Raw genomic sequence first — 20299 nt, forward strand, 5'->3', positions numbered from 1 at the left:
CACCCATAAATATCCAAGATTCTAGGCTGTGAAACTAAATACTCAAAAATAACTAGCTGATAAATGTGGGTAACCACTTCCTAATAAAATTTGTTGCAGGATTGTGCCGAAAATTTTGACAGTGTGGATCCAAGAAAGGTTTTAGTAGGAGTTACGCCTCGAACTTTTCGTTATATGTATGGTATGAGAGAGCTATGCAGTCAATTTCCTCGTGGTTATGAACTTAATCCCTATCCCTAGCGCAATTGAGCATACAAAATAAAAATCCTTCTCGTTTTATAAAATGAGTTTAGGGGGTGTAGTTTTGACAGATACGACACATGAACCAGCTGCTAATGTATATGTTCAAAAATCTCTAAATCAGAAGCGAAAGACCATTCGAGACTTGGTGATCGACATGTTAGTCACTAATGTCGATGGGCACACAACAACGTTGACATACCGCACGCACACATCCTTATTATAAAATTTTCCGTTTATTTATTAGTTAACTCTCGGGATGTGTGGACGTGACTCAGAGCTTGCGACAATCTTATATCTTTCTACAACAATGTTTTCAATAACGTTAATTCATTTGCTGCATCAGTTTTCTTTGTTGTTGATTTTTTTGGAATAACGAGTAAACGTTTGGCTGAATGACTGATTCGAATATATGAATATATTATATAGAATATCGTTGATTTCGCAAGCGAAATTATTGCCACTTTCGATATAACATGTCAATATATATATATATATGTATATACTGTATATGTATAATACTTTAAACTGTACCCGGCTATTTTAATATATGTAATTATTGTTGTAAATTAACGGACGTAGGAAAATGTGTATGTGTAATATTATTGCTCAGTGTTTGTAGTAGGAAGTGACGCTTTATGTAAGAACAATAAACAGGTGGATCTTCGCGTAACGTATCCTTCTTCCTTGAATAACTTAATGCATTATCTGCCTGAAACAGTAACGGTCGCTCTACCACCGATGTATGCTTGTCGTTTAAATGCAATAGGTCAGAGTATTTTAGAAAGTAGAGTAGTTTTGTTGTTACGAGACAATATCTTTTGGAGATATTGACCTAATTCTTATGACGTCGAATGTAGTCACAATTACGCAGAGGTTGATTTTCCAAGCCATTGTTGATAATAATAAAACGTAGGCTACATAATAAAGATACTAAAGGACAGCAAAATACCTTGAAGCAATTACCCCCTGAGAAATAAATATATGGCGAGGTGGACAGCGTTGGCTGTCGTGTACAGTTTTGATATATCCACGCTAAAGATGTTAGAGTCATATTCAGTTAAATTAGGGCTTCTATTTAAACATGAGAAATTTGGGAAGTCAATAATCTGCGAGTCATAGAGCGGTTATTGGAAAATAATCTGGCAATGTATTTCACTATGTCCGTTCAGGACGTTCATTGAAACATGAAGGGAAGTGATCACCATTCTGCTCATTTCATTGTCAATGAATGTTTAGAAGTTAATAACAATTTGAGTCCATAGAGCGATTTTAGCAAAATAATTTGGGAAATAGCTTCGCTGTGTACGCGTAACATTACAGGTTATACTGGGAGGTTTTCGTTTGTCTGCCTGGGAGAAAATTATAAATGATTGCAACTTATTTAGTCTACGGTAGATACCAGTCTTTTTATTGCCCTTCGGGATGCCCACTACCTAGCAGGAAACGTCGGGTATCTCTAAATTTTACTCCAGTAGCATATTTATGGGTTTAAGCAAACTATGTAACTACTTACTGTACCGTAATAATTGAACGACGAATTCACTCCAAAACGTTTTGCAAAGTAATGCATCGTCGTCATAACGACATTGGAAATGCGCTGGTTCACTAAATGAAGTTTTCTCAAAAGTATTTTCGCAATAGTATTTTACTATTAAATTTCGTTAAGGTCAATTAATTGTTAATTGACAACAAAAATGGATATACCACCTCCTGTCCCCAACAATGAGATAGAAATGGTTGACACAGGAAAGGGACCTTGGTTTCCGATGAATATGGAACCGGCTCAACAAAGAAAGGTATAACCGATGTGACTTTAACTGATGATTGACATTCTAAGTAGAATGTTCAACAAACTTTCTGTTTTTTTTGTCGTTATCTGAGGTTAGAAAGATTTTTCTCTCGAAAATAAAACACAAATAGTTTTACCATATTAAGACGCCGTTAGTCAAAGCCCTTGAGCATACAGCATTTAATCTTTGAAGTAATTGTTAATGTGAATATTGTTCCTAACTTTTTATACTGAAATATTTGTAAAATAATAAAATAATGTAATAAGCCGTAAAAACAATTAGAAATTAACCGTTTCGATGACTGTTTCTAGGTTCGCAATCTAGTGCTTGCAGCAAAAAATGGCGATACGGAACAAGTCAAAGAGATTTTAAAAACCGGAGAAGTTCAGATCAATAGTAAATATAAATGGGTGAGTACATAGGTGCATTGTTTACAATTACTTATATAGGTAGGTAGTGTCCATCACTAATAACATACGTTTTTAACAAACATTTCAAAGTACAGTTGTCGAAGGATGCAGGACAATAATAATATCAAGTCTAAAATGTTTGTACTTTTTCCCTTGAACAGTGCTTATCGCTGTCATTAAGTGAATTTCATATGATGCTATTATTCATATTTTTCTGTGTGCTTTCAGGAAACTCCGTTAATGGTCGCGGCAAGATCAAATAACATGAATCTTTGTCAGCTATTACTTAATCATGGCGCTGACTGTAATGTCAGCAGAGTTATGCAGGTAAGAATTATTGATAAACAAAATGACTTTAAATAAGAAAGCAATTCAACATAGGAAAACAGCTTGATTCGAAATCAAGAATCTAGACGAGTAAATACCATGAACTCAAGGCTTTTCAAAAATGTTTTACGAAAAATTCAGTCTAACTTGTACTATAAAGTCATATTTCACTCAATGTTTTCCATACATACATGTGGGATGGGTTTAAATAATAACAAAGATATATTATTATTATCGGGAGTCATAAGTGGGCTGCCTCGCAGAGCTAAAACTATGAACCATGCTGCTCCGATCATTGAAGTCTAAAAAGTTTACACCCCTGTCCTTTGACACTTTTTTCTAGTTTACCAGATGAACTTTTTTATAGAAATAATATAGTTATTTTAATAATCCATAATTTGTAGAGATTGCACTCATTGGTCTTGGCATTAATCGCCAAAACTATTTTTGCATACCAAGAAATGGTTTCAGCGTATTCTCCCGAGTTTCAAAGAATATATTAGCTGTATATACATATGGCAATGACTGTATATGAATTGGGTGTATCTGCATATGGGTGGGCGATATGTACATATGGCATGGAATGTATATGCATACGACATTGGTTGTATTATATGCACATGAGTTGTCTGTATGTACATATGAGTTTGTTTTTTGTGCATATGAGTGTGCTGTATATGCATATGAATTGGCTGTCTATGTATATTAGTTAGTGTAAATACATATAGCATTGGCTTAAACTCATATACATATGCAGCCAATGTTATATCGACATACAGCCGATTTTTTTAAATATACATTCATTCAAGTAATGTAGTCTACATCGACAGCATGTATACTTAACTCAATATACATATACAGTCGTTCAAGTGATTTACATACAAGAGCCAATGTCATACTCACATACATCCAATGTCATATGCATATACAGTCAAATCATACACATATATATCCACATGTCATGTGCACATGCAGCCATATATGTACAGCCAATGTACATATACAGCAAACTCATATGTGTATACAGGAAACTCATATACATATAGCTCCAATGCCAATATAAAATATACAGTCATTCGGATAATATACACAATTACATATGTAGCCAATGTCATATGCATATACAGCCAGTTTTATATAAGATGCGTTCATTCAAACAATGTGCATAATGTAATGTACATATATAGTTATTGCAATTACTAATTTTAGCAATACAGACCATGTGAGTTTGCAAAGGTCATATGCATATACAGTCAATGCCATATGTATATACAGGCATTGTCATATGCACATATAATTAACTCAATATACAAATATAGCCATTCGAATGATATACATAACTACATATGCAGCCAATGTCATATGCGTATACAGCCAATTCTATATGTTATGCATTTATTTAAATAATGTACATATACATCATATATACTCAACTCAATATACATATACAGTCATTCAAGTGATCATATTCACCTACATCCAATGGCATATATACATATACAGCCAAATCATACACATATACAGCCAACAAAAGATGCATATACAGCCAACTTATATTCATATGCACATGCAGCCAATGTCATATACAGCCAACCTATATTCAAATACAGCCAACTCATATGTACATACAGTCAGCTAATTGCATGTTCAGTCAATGCCATATGTATATACAGCCAACTTAATATTTATATATAGCTATTCGGATGATATACATAATTACATATGTCGGAAATGTCATATGCATATCCAACCAATTTTGTATAATATGGATTCATTCAAATAACGTGCATACACAGCATATATATATATTCAACTCAATTTACATATACATATATTACAGTTACTATTTTTAGCTCAACACAGAATATGTGAGTTTGCAAATGTCATATGCAAATACAGTCGATGTCATTTGTATTCACAGGAATTGCCATATGCATATACAGCCAACTCAAAATACATATATAGCCATTCGGATGATATACATAATCACGTATGCAGCCAATGTCATATACAGCCAATTCTATAAAGTATGTATTCTTTGAATTAATGTACATACATAGCATACATAACTCACTGTACATATACTTTTATTACAGTAATTTTAGCAATACAGAACATGTGAGTTTGAACCAAGCAAAACCAATAAAATTCGTATCAGTCATATTGCACAAAACTCTCGGATGCTTTTGAATTGGAAATACAAATATGAGAGTAATATAGTTGCTTGCGATGATTGTTTTCAAAAAAAATCCATTCGAACTGATGGTTTGGTGATATTTTTGTTTTAGCAAACACCACTTTGGATAGCTGCATCATATGGAAATCTGGAAGTTATGAAGCTTATGTTAGATACAAAAGGCTGTTCACAAGCTAATATGGTAAATATAATGTTTACCTTTGAAAATAATCATTGGTATTCGGTTGTTTATGTGGGATGTGCTCTGTTGAAAATAAGCATCTAACAGATTTTTATTACCACAATTGTTCATGAAGTGTTTTCACTATATTTTTATTTGGGATTATTTCCTGTGGTAATCAATTTGTCTGAAAAAAGGGGGGGGGGGGGGGGGACGGCAAACTTTGGTCGCTTGCGGGCCAAAATTAAGGATTGCAAGTCATTGGCGGGCCGCATATGTTTTTAGTAAGTTGAAAACCGAACGGATGATACTTTTTATAATAAAAATCAAGCAGTGATACATCTCTCGAAAAGAATATCGATTTATTTTCTCGTTGCATTGCATCTCAAAAAATTCCATATGAGTATTTTCGGCGCCATTGAACCCTTTGCACTTAGCATCAACTTTTCTGCGTTTTGTTGTCATTTGTCTAATTCTAATTAAATTATTATTAAGCTCATTAAACGAGTAATTGTGAATTTTGTACTTGTTAGATTATAATATAATTTAGTCTACAGGTGTCTCACTATAAATTCTAAAACGTAAAGAATATAATCGTCAAAACAGCTGCTTTGCTACTATAATTCAGTGAAGCGTCGCGGGCCGGATGTTGCTAGGAATTATGAAATATCCAGACATGATTTGATTCATGATGCATTGATTTCAAGTACACGCGCATGTTGCATGACTTTATTCAATGTTTCAAAATCTTTACAGAATAATTCACTGCGACTTTGTGCCATCATGAATTTCCTGCATGGATGTGAAGCAATGCTTATATCCGGTGCTGACATTAATGCTCCAGATTCTACAGGGGTATGATATACTAGTCTTATGTTTATTATTGATTTATATGGTTAATGGATATTTTTCATTTTTTTTATTACTCTGAGTTTGAGTCAATAACACATCTGATTTGATAGCACGAACTCGGCATGTTTCGCTTGATCAAGCAGTCTGATTCTGTAATTTCATAACTACACATTACCATCTTTGGTACGTCATTATGTAATGAATTTAGGTAACTTAAGGGTTTGCCTGTTTAAATTACAAACAATATTAAAACTTATTTCCTAATCTTGTTTTACAATGGTACATTATGCACAGAACCTTATCATTTATTTATATTGTCCTTCAATGAATTTCAGTGCACTCCACTACACTATGCTGCTGGATCTCATAAAGAAGAATGCCACGAGTCCAAATATTGGAAAATATGTAATCCGGTTAGCAAAACATTTTTTAAATCCGATCGGATAATAATTACAAATATTCCAAAATAGCCTGAATATTTTTTGTAATCATTAGCTTACTAATTTAGGATATTTCGACATGGCCAATCTTTTTTATAAAAAGGTTTTTGAATGATTTACACGTAAAAGAAACCCACTCATATTCATAAATAAGATGACATAGCATTTGCAAGTTACGAGATTTATTGTCACTATTCTAGAACTGTCAGGGCGCATAACATTCGAATATACCGAATCCTATCTCAACTCTCATTTAGGAAATCTTACAACTTAGAGATTTCTACCCACCAATTCGATTTGACCGGCGTTTTCCACTCAAAACAAAGTCGCGTTTTTTTGCAAAAGCCACAGTAAATGACTCTTGTTTGGGATGCCAAGTTGAAGGTATTCACACCGACAGCTCCTTTTTTTTGCTCTATCTTGCGTCTATTATCAATGGTATTTGGTCCCTAATTATTCTCCCATACGAATGCTATATTTACGCGCCAGTTACATTGAAATAAGTTTATGTTTTATTACAGGATAGTTGGATGCATTATCATGGTACTCCATTTGAAACGGCTGAATTATTAGCCATGTGGAATGCCAATGTGCATACTCTAGATTCGACACAGGTCAGTTACGGTGGTTGAAAATATTTTCATTATGTAAAATTTTTAATACTATGAACGGCATTTATAATTGAATAAGCGTTAGAAATATGTGACGTATTCCAATTTACAACTAAATATAATTCTGATATTGCAAACATGTAACTAACTATTATACTTAAAATTCAGACAACGAGGAGTTAGCTAATATTATTAGTAGCGATAAGTGTGTTATATGGTACAAAGTATTTTTATTGTTTGATCTAGTCCAAAATAAATCCATAACATCATATTAAAAAAAAAAATTGTAAAATGTTCCCATCGTTTTTTTAGTCTACACCTCTGCATTATGCATGCAAAACAGGAAATCAAGATATCGTTAAACTTCTCATAGAAAACGAAGCTGACGTAAATGCTATCAGTGGGAATGAGCAAGTATGTCTTTCTCACTGTGTTGATAGTTACCATTTTGTAACAACCACTGCATATCACCTGGACTGCAGCTGACGACTAGCGCTATATTTATCGTTTTGAATGTCATGTGTTATTATGTAAAGCGCCTCATGCTTACGAAAGGAGATATACATTTTATGAAATATGACAGAACCCATTGTTATTGAGTTTGATACAAAAGAAAATTCGATATTGAAATTTGAATTCCACCACCGGATATAACTTGATTTTATCGATTCAAGGCAAATATTTCCTTCATAATTTTATGCACATTAAATACCCATAAAAGCTTGTAACGCACATGTTGCAGGAGGATGCCAGAAACTTTGAAGTACACGAATATGCTATCATTGGCGTCTGTGAGTTCAAGTTAGGGATCCTGAGAACAAATTTCTTGTCTTACTATATACCCATTGCTTAACGAGAGGGCTAACAATACGAATTTTGTTTGTTTGATGTACTCAGCTACGACTTGTCTTACTAATTCCATGATCCATTCGATCGGTTAATTCATCAAAATAATATGGTATGACTCAATCGCACATACTGTCTTCAGTCACGGGTTTGTCACGAAAAAAGTAGTGTTATATTAAACTTTTGTTCCATGTAATATGCATTAATAAATATCGCTTGCATAGGTGACTTTACTTAGACAATCTATCGCCTTCGCTAAACCTCCATGTATGACGAAAATGAGTGTACATGATACACGTATTCTATTTCCGATCATTTTGTATTAATTACTCATATAGTCTGTTATACATATTTAACTGCTTCTTGGTACATAAAATAAATATTATTTTTATTTCAGAAAACTCCGCTTCATATTGCTGTGAACAATAATTCTGCTTATTTAGTAGAAATATTGCTTAAACACCCAGAGATCAAAGCAAATATAGTTGATGCCGAAAAAGACACCGCGCTATTGACTGCGATTCAATTGCACAATAAGGTAAGAAACATCTGTAATGTTTTTGGACTTGAATGTAACTTCTCACAGTATTTATTGTTACAGGAATGTGTGCGGTTATTTCTTGCACACGAAAAGTGGGCAGAATATATGTCAGTTGCAAAGGATGTGGATGGTAGCAAAGAAATAGAAACACCAATGAGACAATTAATACGTTTGATGCCAGATATTGCCGCTCTTGTGATGGACAAATGTATCGAACTCAGCTGCTATAAAGATCCAAAACACCCAGAATTTATGGTGAAAACTTTCATTACTATTAGCGCAAGCTGACAATGCTAAGCAAGATAAAATTCTTGTTCGAATGGAATATGATTTTATGGCATTCAATATTTAGTAAATATTGAAATTTAAACTAGTTTCTTGTTATTCAGGCGCGATTTAACTTCGCTTTCCTTGATGACACATATACAAGTAAATACTGGATGGTACATAGAGGCTGGAATGATATTAATAACTGCATAGAAGGGTATGAAATAAAGTTTTTTGATATTCATATTGCGTTGTTAAAGCAATCCAAACAATATCTTCAGAAATATTCATTTGGACTTGAATATACCATACTTGTCAACATATTAGATTTATGTATTGTGATGGACAAAAAGGATAACGTGAACCGTATTTAATATATTTGTGTTTTTTGCAGATATGAAAATTGTTCTGAGACAACACCAGTATCCACGCTTAATAACAAAAAGAATGATCGCACCGATGGTTTGTTTAATATTGGAAAGAGGATAACAGAAACAGGTAAGATTATTTTTTATTGGTCTATTATCAGACTTTCTCATAAGGTGAATAACATTTGCATTAAATTAAAAGCATATTATGTATGTAACATTTTGTTTGCTCATTAGCACATGATTTAAATCTTATTACAGATGGACCAACAACGCACTTTTCAGATGGTATGTAGAAAATTTCAATATCTTTAATGTTAATATTTAAAAAAAAAACGCAACATGTGTGTGTGTTATGAACTGATCTTGTGTTTGGAATTTTGTAGTTAGCACCTCGCTTTATAAAACTGACCTCTGATTTTAGCATAAAATGTCCACGGTTAGCAAAAAATTTACCCCTTTCGATCGTAGTATTCATTCTATCCGAACAAGTAAGGAACGAAAATATGCCATTATGAAGTTGCTCCACAAGTGTTCGGTTTTATAGTCGTAGAATTTTATCATTGTATTTGGTTTTGCAAGAAATATTGTTCCATTCCACAGCCGAAGCCTGGAATCTCAGTGATAAAGAGCACACTAATAAAGTCACTCCGGACTGTGATGAAAGAAGTTTTATTTGTAATAATACTGTAATGAAGTGTAAGTTGACAAGTCATGCAAAGCCTTACACTGAGAAGAGACAAGTAGTGAGAGACAATCATCCCTTAACTATTGCGGTGAGTTCAAGGGCTAATATCAAATATATATTGTACTCCACCAATTACTGAAAAATCTTCGTTCTAGCAAAAATCCCATCGACGTTAACTATGTTTAAAATATATTTTACAACTTGTGAATAGCTGACCAAAGGTGAGAAGATGACCAAACATGGCTTCGTTACTTTCAACAAGTTTATTAGTGTGACAAACAAATAGTTAGAAAAATAAAAATCTTTTCACTAATTAGAATTATTTTTCTGGAAAACATTTGGAACACAAGTGAATAAAATTCATGTTTATTACTTTTACTTTTTAGTGTCATGAAAAATGCAACCTGGTTCTTGGTCACCCTCTAGCAATTGCTCTCATAAATCACAAATGGCAGAGTATAGGAAGTTACTACTTCTATGGAGGGCTGTTTATTTATGTGGCGTATGTCGCAATGCTCACATTCTATGTGAAAATGACGAATGTGAGATTGCATGTTTACTTGTGTTCGCTTCTTTTCATTTTCTTTATGTTTGAAATTCTAATAATTTTATTATACTACATTTTATCATATTATTTTAACAAGAATTATTTGCGACATTTATTTGAAAATTGAAATACAAGGAAGGTATTATTGATATGATTCATACCATTTTTATAAAATAGCCCAAACTAAGTAACAAGCGCTTACAGATTAAGTGTATTCAGCCCTACATAAAAGTCATGCTGGAAGCTTAATGAAACTTCAACTGTATTGAAATCCTTGTAGCCATCACAAAGTATTTATATTACCCTTTTTGTTATGTAATTATACTGAAAATCATTTATCAATCTTTGTATTGCTTGCGATATTATAAGTTCAACGTTTTTGCGAATCGGAAACTTTCACACTATTTTTATGGCATAGACAGAATAAGGTTTTTACCGCTCAAGGTTTACATTTTAGCAACTAAATTCACAAGTTCAAGGCAAAAAATGTTTTATGTAATAGCCGTTGTTAGCTATACATAACCGTCTGTTTATTCATTCTAAAAAAGATTAGATTTCACATTTTTTGTCAGTCCATTGCTCTTTTTTCAGACTCATCATTTCACGAACGAAACCATTAATACTACTGATGCCGAAGTTAGAAATGGTACTAGCGATGTTTCTGTTGGAGTTGTATCTATAATTCTTCTTGTAATCTCTTTTATTAGCATTGTAAAAGATGTAAGTACATAGGATATGCCATTGATAGATATTGTGGGAACTACATTTGAAAAAAATGCGAAAACCAACAAACCGGCATAATATTTTTGCTGTCATATTTTTGCTTATGTCCAAAAGCATCCAGAAGGTTTCTGATACAATGTGAAGTGAAATTCGTCCACATTTCAAACTCTATGTCGACTAGGATAATTATTTTTTTTATCTTTGATGCGTTCTTTTCTAACGAAAAATATAAATCTTTTTCAAATTGGTTCAGTATTCGAAAGTTTTTAGGTTTTAGGTGCTGGATATGGTTTAAAAAAATCAAAATGGCATATATTTTGTGTGAAAGAATTATACAATGATGCACGTTCCAGTATTTTTATCAACCTGATGACATTTGTCTGCCAAGAGCTCGCAAAGTCATTGATTGTAATTTTTCACGCTTTATAAAAAGCCCGCTCTGTCTGAAGCCTTATATATATAAGGTTTACATACGTTTTGAGTAGATTTGTTTATTTTTCTTTTATCAGCTGGTTTCAATAGTTGTTGAATTTCCTTCCTATTTATTTACATTTGGACACTGGTTGAAAATGTTAGTTTATATCTGCACCTGTATACTTGTATTGGATGATGGCTTCTTATCGCATGAGTTGGTAAGTCGAATGTCAGCATGCGATGAATCTTTATAGTCCAGAGCGTTTATGCTCGTTATTATTATAAATAGGAAAAACCATATAAATAGTTAGTAGTAACTATACACTTGAACAAGGATGTAGATAAAATAGCAGTAAATCAATTTTTTCGTTTAGTTAATTAGGCACTAAATTGGCACTTCAAAAAATCGAATATTTTAGCCAAATATTAATCAAAGATATTTAAAAACGTATTGTTTGTTTTAACAGAAGGATTACCCACTGGCAGCGATCTGCGTCTTTACAGCGTGGTTTAACATTCTTCTGACGATGAGACAGCTACCAGTTATTGGAATATTTTTCATCATGTTTACAAGAATCCTGAAAAATTCTTTTATTGTCATATTTATTTTCTTTCCAATTATTATAGGATTCGCAGTGACATTTAGTATTCTACTGGATTTCATGGTGAATATACTTATTTTTTTTAATTATAGTTTAAAAATACTAGTACTTATTAGTAAGAATAAATGGGTTTAATAGCTGGCAATTTCAAATGTATTACCTAAGAAATAAATATATATACATAAATATATGTTGTTTATTCCAAATAACTTTTAATTAAGATAAATTGAATAATCATACTCTCTCAGTTCTGTAAAGCTTAACCAATAAAAATATCATAGAAAATAGTTAGTGCAGTTTGTCTAATGAAAATTGCAGTCAATGTTTTTTGTTTCTTGTGAATTCAGCTTTCAATAAAAAAAACTACTTCATGTCCCACAACAGTTTGTAAATGTAAATAACATTACCACAAATACAACCCACACAACTCTGTTCCTGCAAAACTGTTCAGCACCAAATTCCGTTTTCGTAACACTACATTCTCATAACAGCGCATTCCAACTAATTTTTATTCCGCATAAAGCCGTTTAGAAAGAAAGTCTCGCTGGTATGAATAACCATATAGTTATTTGTTTACAAATCGCATAATCTTTTAAAACATGCACAAAGACACATATATATTTAGTTTCAGTTTATGTAAATTGCCTTTATGTTTAACATAATTTGTTGTAAAATGTTATAATGATGGTAAATAAAATAATTTTAGCCACTGTTCAAAGGAGAAATGTCCATTGCAACTGTTTTGGTAATGATGTCTGGAGAGGTTGAATATGTGGATACACTGACATCAAACAATGCTCTAGTAAGAATTGTTTATGATTAATTTTGTGAGTAGCCTAACTGTTAGAGGGCGTGCAATCATGTGATCTGAACGAAATATTTGCTGCGAAATTAAACTAATTCACTAGTTTACAAGTGTGCATTTCAGGATGTTACAGTGGTTTAGATATTGGATCAGGAAATATTATAAAAAAATACTATAGCATATATATTTTAATATATCCATTTTAAATTTTTTTGCTTGTAGAATACTAATATCCGACACGCAGGAATTACTCTGACAACGTATGTTTTTTTCATTGTGATTGTTGTGATCTGCCTTCTAAATCTTCTGGTGGGTCTGGCTGTATCAGACGTTGATACGTTACACAAAGAATCAGAAGCAGAGATGATGTCTTTAAAGGTATTGTTATTATTGAACAGTAACTTGATACAGATATTAGTCACCGCACATTATACAATAGTTTTTTTATGCTGTAGTGTATTGTTTTCGCGATTTCGAATTATGATGGCAAGCTCCGGCGAATTTGTCCATATATTTTAGAACTAGTTCAGAACACTTATTGGTACAAGCTAAGAATGAAAAATAAATTCTAAAGTATATTTAAAATCAATTTTCATAATTTAAACACTAATTTTCTCTAAATGATTAAGAAAAATATCAGAAAATGAATAAACAAAATACATACAAATGTAACAATCGTTATAAAACATTTGTATATGGTAAACAACATACTCAGTTTTCAACAATTAACCCATTGCAAGAGTTTTAAAACGTAATACTGAAAAAAATACTCGAATATGAAAAACGTTGTTTTGGTAAATTGTCGCAAATAATTGTTTCTAAACCCCACAAATTCAATTACATTATCGTTATCCCTTGGTTAAATCAGGAATATTGTTTCAAATTTGCCTTAAACTGATTTTACAATCTTTTCAGCCTTTGGCTGTTGAATGCACCAATAATCAAATATTTCACCGTCCTACAGGTATAAATAACAGAATCAATCTACAAATGCTTGCAAATTACAAGTGTACGATTGGCCCGCTCTGCTACGAGCTTATCCAGATTACATACGATACCAGCATTACTATTATTTAAATTCAAAAATATTTATCCAGTCGCATACTCCAATAACACTTAAGGCAAATGTTAAATCGGAAATATAGTGTCACGGACTTTCATATTGTACTCAAAATGTAAAAGACGTATGAGTGATATTGTAATAATAATATTATGATAATGCCGGTATCAAAATCGACACGCGTAACAACCCACTATATTAGTACAGGGCATACTGGGAACAATAAATGTGACATGTTTTATTGCACTCAAACTAATCAATGATAAATTATCATATATAGTGTATATTTGGCTTATAATTATAATTACATAATATTTGTAATCTCGGATACTAATGCGAGCAATGTTGATTGACAAATACCGCCCATTTTAATGAACTCATTTTGCAATCTTTCAATATTCAATTCCATTCAACATGTGGTTTCTTGCGTAGTTTCCTTGTTATTTATAAATTTCATTGTCCATTTTATTGCTTAAATTAAATAATCAATCAGACGTAGTCTGCTACCTTTTAAACAGAATACAATAAGACGGCAATGCACACATTTTTGACAAAAATGTACCAAGTTCAAATATGACGAGCCTCTTTGTCCGTCATTTCTCACTCTGCCTTATGCATTTCCCATACAATTTCTGATGCCAAACCACGGAAGAGTTATAGACGTGTTGTCCGTAATTACCTTAGTTGCGGGATGTAAGCATCGTACTGATGGTGTAATATTTACAAACTACTCGACTCTGGTAGTATGAACCTCTGATTATATATGTATTTATATTTACTTCTATTTACAATTTTGTTTATTTGTTATAATACAGTATATTTATATATCGTCATGACAATAACTAAATTGTGTAAGTCTCTCTATGGCTATTTTGGGTTTTTCATAAAATAGTTATTTATTTACGTAATGCTGCGCACCAGTCGAATAACTCAGATATATGCCGCAACGCATATAAGGGATATATAAGGTGACATATAGACATGCAGATTTTTGCAATTGTTCCGTAATAATAAATTGTTTAACACGAGACTACTGTGATGTCACAAAGGTCAGTAAACCGACTTAAGGAAAATGGGCGCTTGTGGTATTCAATTATTTGAATCCAATTCATATCACCGTATTTCCCCTAAAATAGGACTGGGTCTTATTTCAATATTTTCCTGAAAAATGACACTAGAGCTTATTTTCAAAGAATGTCTTATATTTTCATTATCAGAAACACAATTACAAAGTACAAATATAAAAACCCATGTCCTTTTACTCATAAATAATACGTTTTTATTCAAAATAACTGCAAAACATAGATTATCAATCATTTAAAACGATCAGAGATTTCTGGTTATTGACTAGGACACTAGGTCAAAAAAACGGGGTAATTGGCTAGGTCTTATTTTCAGGGTAGGCCTTATTTTTGGGGAAACACGGTAGATGACTAGATGGATGCAACGGCTTTATATGCAATAGTTGTGGAAAATCCAATCATTGGTAGGTGCGAACAGGGTGTCACATTGATAAAAATATATTTCAAACATGAAAAATGATGTTATGAAAACTGATAATTCATTTTGGGATTAGACATCGTATGTATATACCGTAGCTTACAAACGTTTTCTGAAATTTAGTTTTTCAGGATTGATGGATATATATAATCAATGCAAAATTGTGTATGTCCTCAATTTGTAGACATATTTCTGCGTAAGTCACAGTGACGTCACGCCATTATGACGTAACACGCCATTATGACGACTGCGTTATACTAACACATTTAAATCGGGCTACGATTAACAAATTTAACCATGGGAAATTATTTACTCTTGATGACAAAAAAATATCTCAAATAAACTTTTTTATGTTTTACTCCAAACCGATAAGAATGTCTTACGCACTTTTGTTATGAGCGTGACAATATATATTTACATATATATATCATTTCCTTTCTTCAAGTAAATTATTTTATTATCCTCTGCTTGTCGTTTATTTTCATCATATATATGAACGCTTTATTATTTGTAACATCACATATAAGATGGGTATCTACATGCTGGCTCAAATTTTTAGCAATTGACGCATTGTAAAACTAACGTTTTTACAGGCAGGTAACGTCATTTCTGGAGAGTATTACTTTTCACTACTACCCGGGAGAATTAGAAAAAGCGCAGCTTGTGGGTGCTTAAAGTATCAGCCGAATAAAATCACTTCATGCTGCAGTGCTGGTCTAACAAAGATGCGCGTTAAAAAGAGAATTTGGGCGTGGTACGTGACGTTTTTGAATTTGTTATTTTAAGAATCTTTCATGTGAACAATGATGAAGAATATTTTAAATTTTTATGTCCAGAAACGTATAATAAAAACGAACTCATTTATTCATAATTCCGTACCAAATTTGTCTATTTTCCGTCTTATTCAAAAAACCGACGATTTCCCTTTTACTTCATCACATTGTTTTATTTATTACAGGTTTAGTGTGTTTGATTTTAATGACTATCGACTTGGAGCAACTAATTTAATGAAGACACTTAAAAAAGAACAATCAGTAAGTTAATAAACAAATAATTAAGTTTTGCATCAATTACTCGTATATAGAAATTAGTATTAAGTATGTATAGAATTCCGATAGAAGTATTCGAACCATATCATCCCATGTATGGTGCGGTAATTAATAAAATGCTGATTTTCTCCACAGAAAGCCTCGTTTCCCAATATTATTCAAGGATGTGTAGTGTAAGTAAGATAAATAGAATGAATCGATTTTTGGAGATTTAGCCCGAACGTTGCTGCCCATTTTCTTCTACATTGATATACAAATATATGTATACCCTGTTTTGTCATACCCGAGATTTTTGTTGGTTTTGTGGCATTTGATAATAGAAAATTGGTTGTTCATATTTTCAGGTCAATTATATGCCATAGCTAGTTTGGTTTGAACCTATTTGAAGTCCTATTGAGATGATCATCAATACTAAAAAACTGCTTTGCCGATGTCGCATTTTCTTAATAATATATCTCCACCATCCTGGCCTAGATGTCATTTCGCTGGTAGAGCTGCAGTCTGCAGTACCTCCTTCAGTCCGTTGGCATGGTGCGTCTGGTGTCTCAAAAATGTCGTGTGCTACTTATCCCGCGCATGTCCCACTTAACCTGCTTATCCCACTGTGTCCTACACTTGTGCCAGTTATCCAACACTTGTATCACTTGTCCTACTCCTACGTACCCCAGTTTTCCCGCACTTGTCTGGTCCAAACAAGTCCTATTTGTGTATAACTTCCCCTACTTGTCCCACACCTGATCCAACGGGCCAGGTGGGACATGTAGGACAAGTGGGACTCACGAGGCAAGTGTGACACGTAAAACGAATGGAACAAGCGGGACACGTGGGAAAAGTGCGACGCAGTGTGGAACAAGTATATTTAATTAAAAGCTGCGCATGTAAAATGGCGAGCATAAATATCGTGGGAAAGAATGCACTCCGTGTCATGGTCGGTTACATAATCAGGCTCGATCTTGGCTACATTTTAAGTATTCATAAAAACCATTAAATTTATTATTTTTGTTGTTGTCGCCGCGCATTCTGACGCATAAGGCGCATAATGTGGTTCAGATACCGGCGATTATGAAATAGAATTTTCAATATCAGTCCGACCATGTGCAATTTCCAAGGCGCGTGAGCCAAGAGAGCCGTGTTTAATGTACGCGTATACGTACATTGCATATTATGTTCCTGGGTCTTCTAATCTTATAAACCGCAGTACAATAAACAAACTGTGACACTATGTGCCTGCACGCCCCAACCCATTTTGAACTCCCGCAGTACCCATGAATGAAAAAGTTTATTGGATAATTTTTCCGTCGCCGTGATATCCAACATTAATATAATGAAATTATGTTCATGATTGAAATGACTCATGATGTAAATCATTTTTACAACATTGGAACTTTTGTTTTTTACAGACATATGACATGCTACGTAGAGAACTTTCAAACTTCCAAAATCAACTGCATGCGAATGTATTCACTCCTCATGTTGATAGTAATGGAATCGAAAGAAAAAGTCAAAGCAAAAGATTTGTAGTTCCAGGGGCTCGAATGTTAAAGAGGCAAAATCTGCAATAAGATGTAATTTAAAATACTGGGAACTGAATTTTTTTCGCTGAATCAATATATTTTCTGGTTCTAGAAAAATTCGCCGCAGGAAATTTCGCCGCAAGAGCATTTTCCTGTAAAACAAGTATATATTTGTGATAAAAACAGTTAGGTTTTTGAAGTACCTTTTTATTTATAAAAGATTCGTTATTTAAGAACATACCCTAATCCTAACCTTATAAGCCAGACTGTTTTTATCACAAATATATACTTGTTTTACAGCAAAATGCTCTTGCGGCGATTTTTCATGAAGAGAATTTTCCTATGCGGTGAAATTTCCTTCGGCGAGATTTCCTACGGCGAATTTTCCGGACACGATATTTCTCATTAACTTCTCTCTAAATAGAGTATTATTTTTCTTTATGCTAAAATATACATGTTTCAACTGGCATTGCATATAATGATGTACCGGTATATATATATATATATTATGTATGTATATTTTATTATGTATATATCATAAATTTGCTTTCTGTCTTAATACAATACTACGTATCAACGTTTAAAAATAAAATAAGAATACTAATCTCATCATATCTGTAATAATTTTATATATTTATTCATAATTATTTTTAATAAGTAGCCATATTCGTGGAAATTAACTCGGTCTTACTGCTGAAGCATTAAAAATGCTCTGCCCCGCGGGATCTCTCTGTTATTCAATACTCAATATTCGAAAATTCCACCAGATGTCTAAATTTGTCTAGAGTTTTTGATATTAAATTATAATCTTTCAAATACAAATATTACACGTTGACACTTTTTTTTTTACTTTTGTGATGTGTTTAGAGTTTAACTCTGTCAAAACTTTTAACGCCGTGATTGCTTTTCGAAATTGCTATCTGTATTAACCCTGACTATTGTAACAACATTTTCTACCTTTACATCATCAGAAAAATTTGCTTGAATGGGAAAGTATAGATAGATATGATTGCATTCATTGTGAACTATTCTTTGATTTGTTGCGATTGAAAAAGACGGGTCACTTAAATTGTATATATATATAACGTTATACAGGCAGATGCAATTTATTAGGCATTCTCGTGCTAGGACACGGAAATACTTGTTACTTTATATATGACGTGGGGATATGTGAATGCAAGCTTAACGCCAACATGGTATTATACGAACTGCGTCAAAAAAAAAAAAAAAAACGAGAAAACCCGTTTCAAATAATATTTATGACAAATTAAACAAATATTTAAATAACTGTGAGCGACCTTCAAAACTAGATGTGCAGCAATTCTTTTTTAATTAAAAGAGCAAAATTCAATAGTTCCAATCAGGTAGTTGTATCCGAGCACTTGAAAACTAATAAACAAAGGCAGCAACAAAAATTCGAAAAAAGAAGAATGATGTTGAGTTCAAAACAGGCAAAAAATGAATACTACGAGGGGTGGGGAAGGATGTATCACTGTGTAGATGCAGGATAAGATTAGTAAATACATTCCTCGAATAATATTCTCCGACCAATAATGAGTACTCCAGAAGTATGTGCACCAAGATGGCGGACACCGAAACGTCGTATGTGTACCAGGTTTGGGTTAGGCCATAATTTTAGGTACAAATACTACGGGAGTCAGTCACTTGGCTAGTCACCGAATTCGTAATGGAACTAAAATAAGAAAAATTGATATAAAATTATGGCCTAAACTCAGATTGTCCCATTAGCAAAAATATTTAACTCATTTAACACGTCACTGTGAATCAGTTCATGATATAGCATCGAATTCTATATAAGTCGTACGCTATTGTAACAGTGGGCATTGAGGGGTGAAGAGTGGAGTAAAGAAGTAATCATCATAAACAAGTTATTTATATAATATAAAATGAATATAACCTGGTACACATACGACGTTCCTATACTAACTGTGATGAGACTATACTAACTGTGATGAAATTACTGTAATGAGGCAGTAAATGATGAGTGCGCGGTCCATCCACGTACAATAATTTATACTATAAAACAATCCAGATCAGATCAAGGAGCCGACGATATCAGTTCATTTTTAACCGATTCCGTATCGAAAAATTGACCGATATATCTCTAGCACAAACAAGACTAGTACCGGTAATTTATTTTGTCTGATTGTCTTCTCTAATAATGCTGGGCAGTTCAGTCCACCTGTTACCAGTGATTGCTCGTGAATTGAAATAGTATAGTAATATAGTATATATATATACAGATATAGTAATAGCGTCCATACCAGCTTGAAAACACTCGATCTTGTCTGATCTCGAAACCGATACTTGAACTCAGATTACTT

At 32.9% G+C, this 20299-nt stretch overlaps 1 protein-coding gene across 2 annotated transcripts; it reads left to right on the plus strand.

Annotated features, from left to right (window-relative positions):
• Window positions 1-1337: 1337 nt before the first annotated feature.
• Window positions 1338-19032, plus strand: LOC120348650 (uncharacterized). 2 transcript variants are annotated; one of them, XM_039418838.2, is made up of 23 exons: window positions 1338-2039; window positions 2345-2443; window positions 2672-2770; window positions 5059-5148; window positions 5884-5982; window positions 6315-6392; window positions 6941-7033; window positions 7343-7444; window positions 8274-8414; window positions 8463-8672; window positions 8807-8901; window positions 9079-9182; window positions 9314-9340; window positions 9656-9828; window positions 10127-10282; window positions 10879-11007; window positions 11520-11642; window positions 11892-12089; window positions 12733-12828; window positions 13054-13209; window positions 15985-16145; window positions 16350-16425; window positions 17841-19032. In XM_039418838.2, exons 1-23 carry the CDS (start codon window positions 1938-1940, stop codon window positions 18000-18002), a joined length of 2769 nt encoding a protein of 922 aa, XP_039274772.2. In that variant the 5' UTR covers window positions 1338-1937; the 3' UTR covers window positions 18003-19032. The 2 variants fall into 2 exon arrangements, with proteins under 2 accessions (XP_039274772.2, XP_039274773.2); XM_039418839.2 differs by having other exon boundaries at window positions 1346-2039; window positions 8478-8672; window positions 17841-19031.
• Window positions 19033-20299: the final 1267 nt, after the last annotated feature.

The sequence above is a fragment of the Styela clava genome, chromosome 1 (assembly GCF_964204865.1).
Source record: "Styela clava chromosome 1, kaStyClav1.hap1.2, whole genome shotgun sequence".
NCBI lineage: Eukaryota > Metazoa > Chordata > Ascidiacea > Stolidobranchia > Styelidae > Styela > Styela clava.